Source organism: Tachyglossus aculeatus, chromosome 6 (assembly GCF_015852505.1).
Source record: "Tachyglossus aculeatus isolate mTacAcu1 chromosome 6, mTacAcu1.pri, whole genome shotgun sequence".
Classification (NCBI taxonomy): domain Eukaryota; kingdom Metazoa; phylum Chordata; class Mammalia; order Monotremata; family Tachyglossidae; genus Tachyglossus; species Tachyglossus aculeatus.
In genome coordinates this window covers 48,836,961-48,850,026 of record NC_052071.1, presented here as the reverse complement: position 1 = coordinate 48,850,026, position 13,066 = coordinate 48,836,961, and the positions used below count along the sequence as shown (strand labels likewise).

General features: G+C 56.7%; 1 protein-coding gene across 2 annotated transcripts in view; it reads left to right on the top strand.

The window, feature by feature from the left end:
- Positions 1-13,066, top strand: part of DRP2 (dystrophin related protein 2) — a 36,164-nt gene that overhangs the window by 9,438 nt on the left and 13,660 nt on the right. For both annotated transcript variants that reach the window (XM_038747979.1, XM_038747980.1), the window contains exons 2-9: positions 451-608; positions 7,520-7,671; positions 8,623-8,779; positions 8,981-9,101; positions 9,861-10,129; positions 10,514-10,660; positions 11,716-11,794; positions 12,309-12,369. In XM_038747979.1, coding sequence (XP_038603907.1) covers positions 492-608; positions 7,520-7,671; positions 8,623-8,779; positions 8,981-9,101; positions 9,861-10,129; positions 10,514-10,660; positions 11,716-11,794; positions 12,309-12,369 — 1,103 coding nt within the window. In that variant the 5' untranslated portion in view covers positions 451-491. The remainder of the gene's footprint in view (positions 1-450; positions 609-7,519; positions 7,672-8,622; positions 8,780-8,980; positions 9,102-9,860; positions 10,130-10,513; positions 10,661-11,715; positions 11,795-12,308; positions 12,370-13,066) is intronic.

Sequence of the window (13,066 nt, the reverse complement as noted above, 5' to 3'; positions counted from 1 at the left end):
TCAGGTTGTCCCACGGGGGGCTCACAGTCTTAATCCCCATTTTACAGATGAGGTAACTGAGGCACAGAGAAATTAAGTGACTTGCCCAAAGTCACACAGCTGGCAATTGGCCGAGCTGGGATTTGAACCCACGACCTCTGACTCCAAAACCCGTGCTCTTTCCACTGAGCCACGCTGCTTCTCTAAGGGACATTGAAAGGAGGAAGAGAGCTAGTGTGTGACCTTGCTGTGTGTCTTCACTTCTCTGTGCCCCAGTTACCGCGTCTGTAAAATGGGGATTAAGACTGTGAGCCCCATATGGGACTCGGACTGTGTCCAGCCTCATTAGCTTGCGTCTACCCCAGCGCTTAGCACAGTGCCCGGCCCTCAGTAAGTGCTTAACAGATACCATTTTTAAAGACAACCTCCTCGCTGAGGACCGACACAAGCCACTCACTCCTTGCCTTTCAGGTGCCTCAAGCAGTGCCCCGCACCCATGAGCCTCGTTTCTGATGCAGCCCATGGTCATGCCCGGATGCCCCCACACCCTTCCACGATGTCATGAGTGGCGGGCACCTGGCCAAGCCCAGCGCAGCAGTAGCCTGAGCAACCCCCGCCCGCAGCCTCAGGTAAGAGCTTTCCCCCCAAGCTCCTTCTCTCCCTGCTGCTCCTTCCTCCGTGGGCCGAGCTAAGGTGCCCAATAAGCCCACTAAGGGCTGACAGGCTCTGGGTTGAGCTGTCTGGACGCTCTCTCTCTCCGAGGGAGGGTGGTTGTGCTCTCTCTGCAGCCCAGAGGCTTCTGGGAAGCTCCGAGGCCCTCCCTTTCCCAGGACACCCAGGCAATTATAATAATAATAATGGCATTTATTAAGCGCTTACTATGTGCAGAGCACTGTTCTAAGCGCCGGGGAGTTTACAGGGTGATCCGGTTGTCCCACGGGGGGCTCACGGTCTTAATCGCGAGAAGCAGCGCGGCTCAGTGGAAAAGAGCACGGGCTATGGAGTAGGAGGTTATGGGTTCAAATCCCGGCTCCACCGGTTGTCAGCTGTGTGACTTTGGGCAAGTCACTTCTCTGGGCCTCAGTGACCTCATCTGTAAAATGGGGATTAAGACCGGGAGCCCCCCCCGCCCCCCCCGCCGTGGGATGACCGGATCACCTTGTAACCTCCCCCGCGCTTGGAACAGTGCTTTGCACATAGTAAGCACTTAATAAATGCCATTATTATTATTTATTAAGCACTTACTATGTGCAAGGCACTGTTCTAAGCACTGGGGAGTTTACAAGGTGATCCGGTTGTCCCACGTGGGGCTCCCGGTCTTAATCCCCATTTTACAGATGAGGGAACTGAGGCCCAGAGAAGTGAAGCGACTTGCCCAAAGTCACACAGCTGACGAGTGGCAGAGCCGGGATTTGAACCCATGACCTCTGACTCCAAAGCCCGGGCTCTTTCCACTGAGCCACAATTGCAAAGAGATGGAGGGGGAAGAGGCTGAGGAGAGATCATCATCAATCGTATTTATTGAGCGCTTACTATGTGCAGAGCACTCAGCTCCCGGCCCTTCCCGCACACGCCTCCAAAAGCAACCTCAGAGCTGCCGGGCTCAGAGCTCCCTTCGAGGTTGGCCCTTGGCTCGCCCCAGGGGTCTTCTAGACTGTGAGCCCGCTGTTGGGTAGGGACCCTCTCTATATGTTGCTGACTTGTACTTCCCAAGCGCTTAGTACAGTGCTCTGCACACAGTAAGTGCTCAATAAAGACGATTGATTGGGGGACTCACAGCCACGATGGCCCGGACAACTACCGAGCGGGCCCCAGTGGGCCTCAGCCATTCCCCCACCCCATTAAGAAGCAGCATGGCCCAGTGGAAAGAGCCACTGGCTTTGGAGTCAGAGGTCATGGGTTCAAATCCTGGCTCCTCCAATTGTCAGCTTTGTGACTTTGGGCAAATCACTTCACTTCTCTGGGCCTCAGTTACCTCATCTGTAAAATAGGGGTTAAGACTTTAACTCCCCCACCAGGGGACAACCTGATCACCTTGTAAACTCCCAGCGCTTAGAACGGTGATTTGCATATAGTAAGTGCTTTATAAATGTCATTATTATCATTATTATTATCCCCCAATTCCAAGTCCGGTTCGAGTCCCGCAAAGGGAAGGAGCCCGAGAGCAGTGAAACTATTCCCGTGGGCAGGGGGAGCATGGAAACAATGCAGGTCGGAGAAGGGCGGGAACAGACGGGCCCTTCTGGAAAAAACAAAGTGCCCTCGCCCCGGCTGAGGGTGGGATCCTGGGATCCCGCCCAGGAATGTTGGCCTTTCCACAGGCGGCGCCCGGCCTGGGCCGGGTGAGGATGGGGCTGCACCTGAGGGGTGGTCTCTCAGCGGTGGGCAGGGAAATGGCAGAGGCGAGAGCGGGGCCCCCACCCAAAAGGTGGTTCCAGCTGTTCCGCAACTATATGTTGCCAACTTGTACTTCCCAAGCGCTTAGTACAGTGTTCTGCACACAGTAAGCGTTCAGTAGATGTGATTGAATGAATGAACTGGAAATGTGGTGGGGGGCTGGAGATGGCGGAGGCCGGGGCAGGGGGGACACAGGAGGGGATGGTCCCACAACAGGGGACTGGGAAAAGCCGAGGATATGGTTACTCGATTCCCATGGCTCCAGCGGGACTGGCGTGACCCTTCTGTCGCTGCCCCCCACTAATTACAGGGGACGCCAGGGCCGGCCGGGGTCTTCCCTCATGAGATTCTGCAAGCCTTCCACCTGCCTTAGGACCCCCAGAGCCAGCCCCCTCACCCCCTTGTCTCCCAACCTCCTGGCCTCCCCACTCCCTGACCTCCCACCCTTCCTTAGTTTAATAATAATAATAATAATAATAATGGTATTTGTTAAGCACTCACTATGTGCCAAGTAATAATAATAATAATGATGGCATTTGTTAAGTGCTTACTATGTGCAAAGCACTGTTCTAAGCGCTGGGGAGGACACAAGAGAAGCAGCGTGGCTCAGTGGAAAGAGCCCGGGCTTTGGAGTCAGTGGTCGTGGGTTCAAATCCCGGCTCCGCCAATTGTCGGCTGTGTGACCTTGGACAAGTCCCTTAACTTCTCTGGGCCTCAGTTACCTCATCTGTAAAATGGGGGTTGACCGTGAGCCCCCCCCCGTGGGACAACCTGATCACCTTGTATCCCCCCCAGCGCTTAGAACAGTGCTTTGCACATAGTAAGCGCTTAATGAATGCCATCATTATTATTATTATTATTACAAGGTGATCAATTTGTCCCACGTGAGGCTCATAGTCTTCATCCCCATTTTATAGATGAGGTACCTGAGGCCCAGAGAAGTGAAGTGGCTTGCCCAAGGTCACACAGCTGACAAGTGGCAGAGTCAGGATTCGAACCCATGACCTCTGACTCCCAAGCCCGGGCTCTTTCCACTGAACCACACTGCTTCCCATAAGTACTGTTCTAAGTGCTGGGGGAGATGCAAGGTCATCAGGCTGTCCCTCATGGGGCTCACAGTCTTAATCCCCATTTTCCAGATGAGGGAACTGAGGCACAGAGCAGTTAAGTGACTTGTCTAAAGCCACACAACTGACAATTGGCGGAGCCGGGATTAGAACCCACGACCTCTGACTCCCAAGCCCGTGATCTTTCCACTAAGCCATGCTGCTTCTCAAAGCTGCTCCTTTAAACTGCTTCTAGTTTTCTCTTCCCATTGCCGGGGAGCATCGGACCTGTTTCGCTCTGGTCCCTGCCTCCACCCCTTCCCCTGTGCAAGAAGCAGTGTGGCTCGGTGGAAAGAGCCACGTGGGCTTTGGAGCCAGAGGTCATGGGTTCAAATCCCGGCTCCTCCACATATCGGCGGTGTGACTTTGGGCAAGTCACTTCACTTCTCTGGGCCTCAGTTCCCTCATCTGCAAAATGGGGATGAAGACTGTGAGCCCCCCGTGGTACAACCTGATCACCTTGTAACCTCCCCAGCGCTTAGAACAGGGCTTTGCACATAGTCAAGTCCCTACTGAGAGCTCACCTCCTCCAGGAGGCCTTCCCACACTGAGCCCCCGTCTCCATCCCCCCCGCCTTACCTCCTTCCCTTCCCCACAACATATATGTTTGGACGCATTTATTACTCTATTGATTTTACTTGTACATATCTATTCTATTTACCTTATTTTGTTAATATGTTTTGTTTCGTTCTCCGTCTCCCCCTTCCAGACTGCGAGCCCACTGTTGGGTAGGGACCGTCTCTATATGTTGCCAACTTGGACTTCCCATGCGCTTAGTACAGTGCTCTGCACACAGTAAGCGCTCAATAAATATGATTGCTAGTACGCGCTTAATAAATGCCATTATTATTATTAAGTGTTCTGGGACTCTAGTCCCAGGAGTATTCCCCACAGCCCAGGGGATTTTCCTTTCAACGGTGTCCCCACCCCACGGCCCCCCTGTGTGTTGGGGGGCTCAGAGTTTCTCTCCTTCCTCCGGCTCCCTCTGCGCGTCCCGCCACCCCGCCCTCACAACCCAGCCTCTGACAGCCGCCGGCTCCCTGGGGTGGAGTTGTTGGGGGGCTGAGGAGGCAGGAATTTCCCGAGGACAAAGCTGTGATTGACCCGCGAGCGAGGGCCTGCCACAGCCGCCCCCCTCTAGATTCCTGGGGGGTCAGTAAACAGGGCAGAGCTGCGGGCCGCTTCCCGTCCTGCCGCCCATCTCCTCCCTCCTGCTCCAGCCGGCGGCCGGCCCTGCCCTGCCCACTGGGCCTCTGCCCCTCGCCTGGAGCCGCAGCTCAGTCCCAGAGGAGAGAGAGGGGCGGAGGGTGGGGGGCAGAGGAGGGCAGAGCCGCCACTGACCGGCTCCATGGTGGAGCCTCGACCCCCACGCAGGTAGGCAACGGGGACGGGGGATGGCGAGGACGTGGAGAGCCAGGAGAGGCTTCATCTTCCCTTGGAGAACCAGGGGGTTGGAGTAGGACCTGGGTCACCCAGTTGCTGCCCGGCCCCTCGGTCCTGAGACTGGGTTTGGTGGTGGGGACGTGGGTAGCGGGAAGCAGCTTTGGGAGAAATATCTTCTGCCCTGCCCGAGGTGGGGCGGTCCTCCAGGAAATGGATGTGACCGGCCCCAGATCATCATCATCATAATAATAGCATTTATTAAGCGCTTACTATATGCAAAGCACTGTTTTAGGCGCTGGGGAGGTTAACGAGGCGATCGGGTTGCCCCACCGGGGGCTCACAGCCTTCATCCCCCATTTTACAGATGAGGGAACTGAGGCCCAGAGAAGCGAAGTGACTTGCCCAAAGTCACACAGCTGACAAGCGGTGGAGCCGGGATTTGACCCCGTGACCTCTGACTCCAAAGCCCGGGCTCTTTCTACTGAGCCCAGACGGGCTCTGGGTGGGAGTGGGAGTTGGGTTGGTGGTGGCCAGGGGAGGAAACTCTGGTTCTCTAGGCTGGGGTGGATAAGGTGAGCGGTGGTCTGGCCCCTCTCAGGGAGGGCCCGGGACACTGGCTGAGGTGAGCTGGCCTGGGTTTGGGGGGGGGAGGCTGTGGAGGGGGCTTGCAGTGGGGCGGGGGCTCCTGCCACAAGGTTTAGGGTCGGACGGGGGTGAGAGCTACTGTTGGGGCAGCTGATGCTGCGAGTCGTGCCTTTACCCGCCATTCCCTGGGCGACCCCGGGCAAGGGAGGCCTCTTGTGGGGTTGACTCAGTTGCCCAATCTGTAAAACGGACCTCAGGGGCATTCCTTCTCGGAGCAGAGGAGGGATGCCCCTTGGCACCCTGGAGGATGGGAAGCTCCCCAGAGCAGGGCTGCAGGTCCCGGCTCCCACGGGCTCCCAGAGCAGATTGGGGAGCATTCATATGGATGACTCAGAAATGACTTGGGCGCTTAAGGTTTAGGCTACTTTGAGACTTTATTGATTAGGGTGTTTGAGGGGGGATCGAGGATGGGCTGGGATCTAGGATTTGAAGCTCAGTGGTAGGGAGGGGAGACCTAAATCTGGGTCTTCCAGACTGTGAGCCCACTGTTGGGTAGGGACCGTCTCTCTATGTTGCCAACTTGGACTTCCCAAGCGCTTAGTACGGTGCTCTGCACATAGTAAGCGCTCAATAAATACGATTGAATGAATGCATTCCCTCCTCCACTCCCTAAAATCCGGGAGTTTTCCACACCCCCTTCCGCCATTGGCTGTTTGGCTCCGGCTCTTGGGGGGGTCCCCTGTCTGGGTTCTGGCAGGGTACCCCCACCTTTGGGTACCCAAAGGGAGCCAATAGGTAGTGGGGAGGGTGGGGGAAGACTATCTCATTGTCAGTCTGCCCTGGTTGTAAAGATGTTGGGAGAATTGTGATTTCCCAAGGGTCTCCCGGCTGGGGTAGGGGCCCCGTTCTCCATTTTGGAGGGGCTGGGGGTTGAGGAGTGAGGAACGCCTTTGGTCCTGGTGGGAGTCACCACCCCATTTCTGGGAGGATCCATTGAGAGCTCAGCCTTGGCTCTCCTTGGGATCCACAGGTCTTAAATTCATTCATTCATTGTCGTATTTATTGAGCGCTTACTGTGTGCAGAGCACTGTACTAAGCACTTGGGAAGTACAAGTATATATGTACTTGTACATATGTGAGCCCCATATGCCTGCCACACTGCTTCTCTTGTATCCTCCCCAGAGCTTAGAACAGTGCTTTGCACATAGTAAGCGCTTAATAAATACCATCATTATTATTATTATTATTATTATTATTATTACTTGGCGCAGAGTGAGTGCTTAACAGTATATATGTACCCTGTATATATGTATATATGTTTGTGCATATTCATTACTCTATTTATTTATTTTACTTGTACATATCTATTCTATTTATTTTATTTTGTTAGTATGTTTGGTTTTGTTCTCTGTCTTCCCCTTCTAGACTGTGAGCCCACTGTTGGGTAGCAGCTGTCTCTATCTGTTGCCAACTTGTAATTCTCAGGCGCTTAGTACAGTGCTCTGCACACAGTAAGCGCTCAATAAATACGATTGATTGATTGATTGATTATAAGCTGGCAACATATAGAGACGGTCCCTACCCAACAGCGGGCTCACAGTCTAGAAGGGGGAGACAGACAACAAAACAAAACATATTAACAAAATAAAATAAATAGAATAGTAAATATGTGCAAGTAAAATAGAGTAATAAATCTGTTCAAACACCTATACAGGTGCTGTGGGGAGGGGAAGGAGGTAGGGCGATGGGGAGGGGGATCTGAGGGGCCAAGAAGGAGGAGGAGGAGGTTGAGGGGTGGGAATGCCCATTTAAAGGAAAGAGGAGATCGGGGTGGCTCCCCTGTGGGGTGTCACCCCCTCATTCCGGGCCATGGGGACTTGGAATCCCTGGGGGCTGCCTCCTGTGTTGACTGATTCCTTATATTGGTGTGTTGTGTCTCTGTGTGTGTTGTGTTTTGTGTGTGTGTGGGGGGGGGGGGGGGCGGTCTGTCCACGTACGGGGAGCTGTGTCTTCTTGTGGGTGCCTATGTGTCCGTTTGCCTGCCTGCCGGCGGGCACACACCCATCCAGGGGACGGTGGTGGCGGCAGGGACTGAGGATGGTGCCGGCCCGCCCTCGCCCTGTCTAAGCCAGCAGCTTCCCAGCGGGCCTGGGCGGCCCCCGGCCCCCCTCGACATGAACCTGTGTTGGAGCGAGATCAAGAAGAAATCCCACAGCCTTCGGTGAGCCCCGGGAACCCCAGATGGGGGTGGCGACAGGGTCAAGGGAAGGCCGGGGGCTGCATCCTGGTCTTTGCTTCACTGAAAATATTCACCCATTTCCCATCTTGCCTCTCCCATCTTACCTCCCAACCTAGGGAATTCCTTCTTCCCTGCTCTCTCCTCGCCTTCTCCTCCTCCTTTTCTTCCCATCCCCCATCTGGGGGATTCCATCTTCCCAGCTCTCTCCCTAGCGTCTCATCCTCCAACCTCAGCCTTCCCAACTCTCTCCGCAGCGTCTCCTCCTCTGATCCTCCCCCTCGTCCTCACCCCCCAAATGGGGGATTCCACCTTCCCAGCTCTCTCCATAGCTTCTCATCCTCAGTCTTCCCTGCTCTCTCCACAGCCCATTTCCCATCTTGCCTCTGCCATCTTACCTCCCAACCTAGGGAATTCCTTCTTCTCTGCTCTCTCCTCACCTTCTCCTCCTCCTTTTCTTCCCTTTTCTTTCCCGTGGAAATCGCCTCTTTCAGAGAGGCGATTACTCTTCCCAGCCACACATTTTGGGGTCAAATTCACCCTCATCCCGGGGCCAAGCTGGGGTCCCCCGGGGCCAGTTAAGGACAATGTGGTAGGCCTGGGCTGCTCCTCTGGACTGGGGTGGGAAGGTGGTCTCTTCTGGTCTGGATGAGGACTTGTCTTGGAGCCTTCTCCAGGGTAGACTGACCCCTGGCCCTGCGGCAGGTCAGCCCCGTGTGCCTGCAGCTCGGGACCGGCCCGGGGCCGGCGTGGTTCTCGGGAGGCCTGGGTTCGGGAGCCGGCCCGGTTCTGGAGGGTCCCGAGCTCTGGATCCTGTCTGGTGCTGCCCAGGGGTCTGCACGCATTGGCAGGGATGTCCAGACTGAAGTAGCCCCCCAAGTCCCCGGGTCCCGCCCAGACTCACGGGCTGGGCCTTGGCCCCGCGCCCGCCCACAGGGCTCGCCTGGAGGCCTTCTCCGACCAGAGCGGGAAGCTGCAGGCCCCCCTGCAGGAGATCGTCGACTGGCTCGGCCACAAGGATGAGGAGCTGTCGGCCCAGCTGCCGCTCCGGGGGGACGTGGCGTTGGTGCAGCAGGAGAAGGAGACACACGCGGTGCGTTCCCGCCGCGGGCGTCTTCCACGGGCACTTCCCCTGCCCGCTGCCCCAGAGCTGGGACCTTGGGAGCTCAGCATCCGCCCAGTCTCAAAGGCCATTCGGTCTATTCCCTCCCCTCTCCTCCAGCCCAGGCCTGGGGAGGGGGCAGCCTGGGCTCCCGGGGAGCGCCTCCACCGACCGCGGCCGCTCTCTCCACAGGCCTTCATGGAAGAGGTCAAGGCCCGGGGCCCTTACATCTACTCCGTCCTGGAGTCGGCTCAGACCTTCCTGGCCCAGCACCCCTTCGAGGAGCTGGAGGAGCCCCAGCCGGAGGGCAGAGGTGAGGTGGTCGCCCGCTTCCACCTCCCCTCTCCTTCAAGGGCTTCTGAGTAGTTGCCATTTGGCCCCGAGGACCGACCTAGTAGCGGTGGCAGCGCCTAGTGCTGCATACTAGGGTGTAGAAATCCCCCCGATTCTGCATGCCACGGCCTGCCAAGCTCCGGGGGCGGGGGCCTGGCTAAAGGGATGTGTCCCGTACCGGGTCAACACTCTTGTTGCTCTCAGATGGCTTTCTCTCCTCCCTCCTCCCTTCCACTCCCCACTGCTACCCACCTGCCCAATCCCCTCGCTAGTCAGTCTTCCCCGGGCACCACCGCTCTGGTCAGCGAATTGCTCGAGTGTGTAGTCGGGGCCTCCGCTGCGTGTTTGTTCTGCTTTCCCGTGGAAAGCGAAGCCAGACTCCAGGACAAAGGCCGCTTTGCTTTCTGTGCAAGCATCCACCACCCAAGACCAGATGCAGTCACTGTTTAGTCATGATCATTTTGGTCAAAAGTTCAAAGACTGTAGGCCTGTCTCGATTTGCTCGTATCCACCCCAGCGCTTAGTACGGTGTCCGGCACATAGTAAGGTCTTAACAATTACCGTAGTTATTATTATTATTATTATTAGAGAGAGAGAAAGAGAGAGTGTGTGCATGTTTGCATGTGCACGTGTGTATCCGACCCCTCCGCCTGGGCCGCTGGCTGAGTCCCACCCGGGTGTCCGGCCTGTTGGCCCGGCTCTGCTCCGTCCCCCGGCTCACGTCCCACCCGGCCTGCAGATATCTCCCCTCGGCTCCGCGGCCAGAACAGCAGCCGCTTGGTGTGGAAGCAGGCCACGGTGGCCGGTGAGCTGTGGGAGAAGCTGACGGCCCGCTGCCTGGACCAGCACCGCCACATCGAGCGCACCCTGGAGCAGCTGCTGGACGTCCGGCGGGCCATGGAGGAGCTGGACGCCTCGCTCGGCCAGGCGGAGGGCGTCCGCGCCAGCTGGGAGCCCATCGGGGACCTCTTCATCGACTCCCTGCCCGACCACATCCAGACCACCAAGGTGGGCCGAGCGGTCCCCTCCCCTCTGCTCTTCGCCAGCCCTGAGGGGGCTGCCGTGGTGAGGGGTGGGATCCCTCTCCCCTGTGGCCCTCCGCTCCTGCTCGCCACCAGCTCCGAGCGGGTCGGTCCACGCGGGACGGGTGAGTCGTCGCCGCTGCTGCATCAGGGCTTTCTCCAGCCGCTTCACGTCTCTCCTCCCTGCCGCGGTTCACCACTCATTCAGTCGTATTTACCGTGTGCAGAGCACTTGGGAAGTACAAGTTGGCAGCAGGGGCGAGGTCCCGGGGTGGGGGCCGGGGCAGTGACCCGCGGTCCCTCATCGTGGGAACGCTGGTTCAGAAGGCCGGCTCCTTCTCTCCCCTCGGGCTTGCGGGCGGGGCTGCAGCTGTTCAAAGAGGAACTGTCCCCCATGAAAGATGGGGTGAAGCTGGTGAACGACCGGGCCCACCAACTGGCCATCTCGGACGTGCACCTGTCCATGGAGAACTCGCGGGCCCTGGAGCAGATCAACAGCCGCTGGAAACAGCTGCAGGTAGAGGCGGGGCTGCCCTGGGACCTGGGAGAGGGGACAGAAGGGGACAGAAGGGGACAGGTAGGTGAGCAGCTGGGAGGTGGTGGTGCAGGGGAAGCGGCCAGGGGGAAAGGGAGGACGCCTAGGAGGAGGTGGCACCAGCAGGTAGGCCGAGGCCTGCTGGCTTCTCAAGGGATCTGATTAGGAAGCCTCAGCTGCCCCAGGTTCCTAATCATTCATCCATTCAATCGTATTTATTTATTCATTCATTCATTCAGTCGTATTTATGGAGCGCTTACTGTGTGCAGAGCACTGTTGAGCGCTTACTGTGTGCAGAGCCCTGTACTAAGCGCTTGGGAAGTCCAAGTTGGCAACATCTAGAGACGGTACCTACCCGACAGCAGGCTCACGGTCTAGAAGGGGGAAGGAAGACAGACAACGAAACAAAACATATTAACAAAATAGAATAAACATGTACAAATAAAATAGAGTAATAAATACATACAAACATATATGCATCATATAATATATCATGTATATGTATATATGTTTGTACATATTTATTACTCTATTTATTTTACTTGTACATATCTATTCTATTTATTTTATTTTGTTAATATGTTTGGTTTTGTTCTCTGTCTCCCCCTTCTAGACTGTGAGCCCACTGTTGGGTAGGGACTGTCTCCATATGTTGCCAACTTGTACTTCCCAAGTGCTTAGTACAGTGCTCTGCACGCAGTAAGCGCTCAATAAATACAATTGATTGATAACAATAATGACGGTATTTGTTAAGCGCTTACTATGTGCAAAGCACTGTTCAAAGCGCTGGGGGGGATACAAAGTGATCAGGTTGTCCCACGTGGGGCTCACAGTCTTAATCCCCATTTTCCAGAGAGGGAACTGAGGCCCAGAGAGGTTAAGTGACTTGCCCAAAGTCACACAGCTGACAATTGACAGAGCCGGGATTTGAACCCATGATGTCTGACTCCAAAGCCCGGGCTCTTTCCACTGAGCCATGCTGCTACTCTTCCCCTCTCCTCCCCTTCCCTTCCCTCCCTGGCTCTTCTTCCCCCCAGACGTCTGTCAGCGAGCGACTCAAGCAGCTGCAAGACGCCCACCGGGACTTCGGGCCGGGGTCTCAGCACTTCCTGGCCAGTGCGTGAGCAGAGCTGGCTGGCAGAGGCAGCGGCAGCAGCAACGGCGGCGTCCCCCCGGGGTGGGGTTGGGGTGGGGAAAGGGGGGGGCCCAGCCCAGCCCAGCCCAGCCCCTAGGGTCACCTTGGTGCCCCGTGTCAGGGAGGGCGGCCTTAGCCGGAGGGCATCGCCGAGACGCCATTGGCCCCGCTCCCCGTCCACTTCTGGGGACTCCCGGGGATGCCAAGGGGATGGACTCCTGGGGATGCCAAGGGGATGGACACCCTTTCTTGGCAGCCCAGAGTGGGGGCCGGATGGGGGGCTGCGCTGCGGCGGGGCTTGGGTGATGCTGGGACCCTCCGCAGGAATCGCCGTGTGTCTTGGGCCCGGCCTCGGGAGAGGGAGTTTGGCCCTGGAGGTGTTCCCTGAGCCACCGGACCCCCACCCCAAATCTTGGTCTCAGTGGGGAGGGCAGGGAAAGCTCCTAAGTGTGTTAGCGGTGAGATGAGATCCATCTGTCTCCTCTCTCTCCACAGCTTCTGTCCAGGTCCCCTGGGAAAGAGCCATTTCCCCCAATAAAGTGCCCTACTACATCAAGTGAGTCAGCGGGCCCCGGAGGAGCTGTGGGCGACCGAGTTGGCCGGCTCCGGTGGCCCCTTCCTACCGGGCTCTCCCGGTCCCACCCCTCCGCTGGATGGGTGGCTTCTCCTGAGGTTCCCCGGATGGATGGCCCTAGACCCTTCCATCCTGGGATGGCCGGCGGGCCAGGATGGTCCGGGAAAGGGGATTTTCCTGAGAGCCTGCAGGAGTGTGTGTGTCTGTCTCCATGGGGGCGAGAACTTGCTAACTGATGAACTTGCTAAAGTTTTCTGTTTCCTCCCAACTGAATAATTTGGCGTCTCTCTGCCTCCCCATTAAAGCAGTAGCTCGGTGAGGGCCGAAATCCCGTCTCTTACTTCTCTTAAGAAGCCCAGAGGAAAGAGAACGGGCCCGAGTGCCGAGAGGACCTGATTTCTAATCTCAGCTCTGCCACTTGTCTGCCGGGTGACCTTGGGCAAGTCACTTCACTTCCCTGTGCCTCAGTTACCTCATCTATAAAATGGGGATTAAAGCTGTGTGAGTCCCCCGTGGGACGTGGACTCTGTCCAACCTGATTATCTTGTATTTACCCCAGTGCATAGTTTAGTGCCTGGCACATAGTAAGCACTGGACGAATACCATAAAAAATAGGTATTGGTTGGACTCCCTCAAGTTCACGGCTCAGTGTTCTGCACCCAGGAGAAACGATTGATTG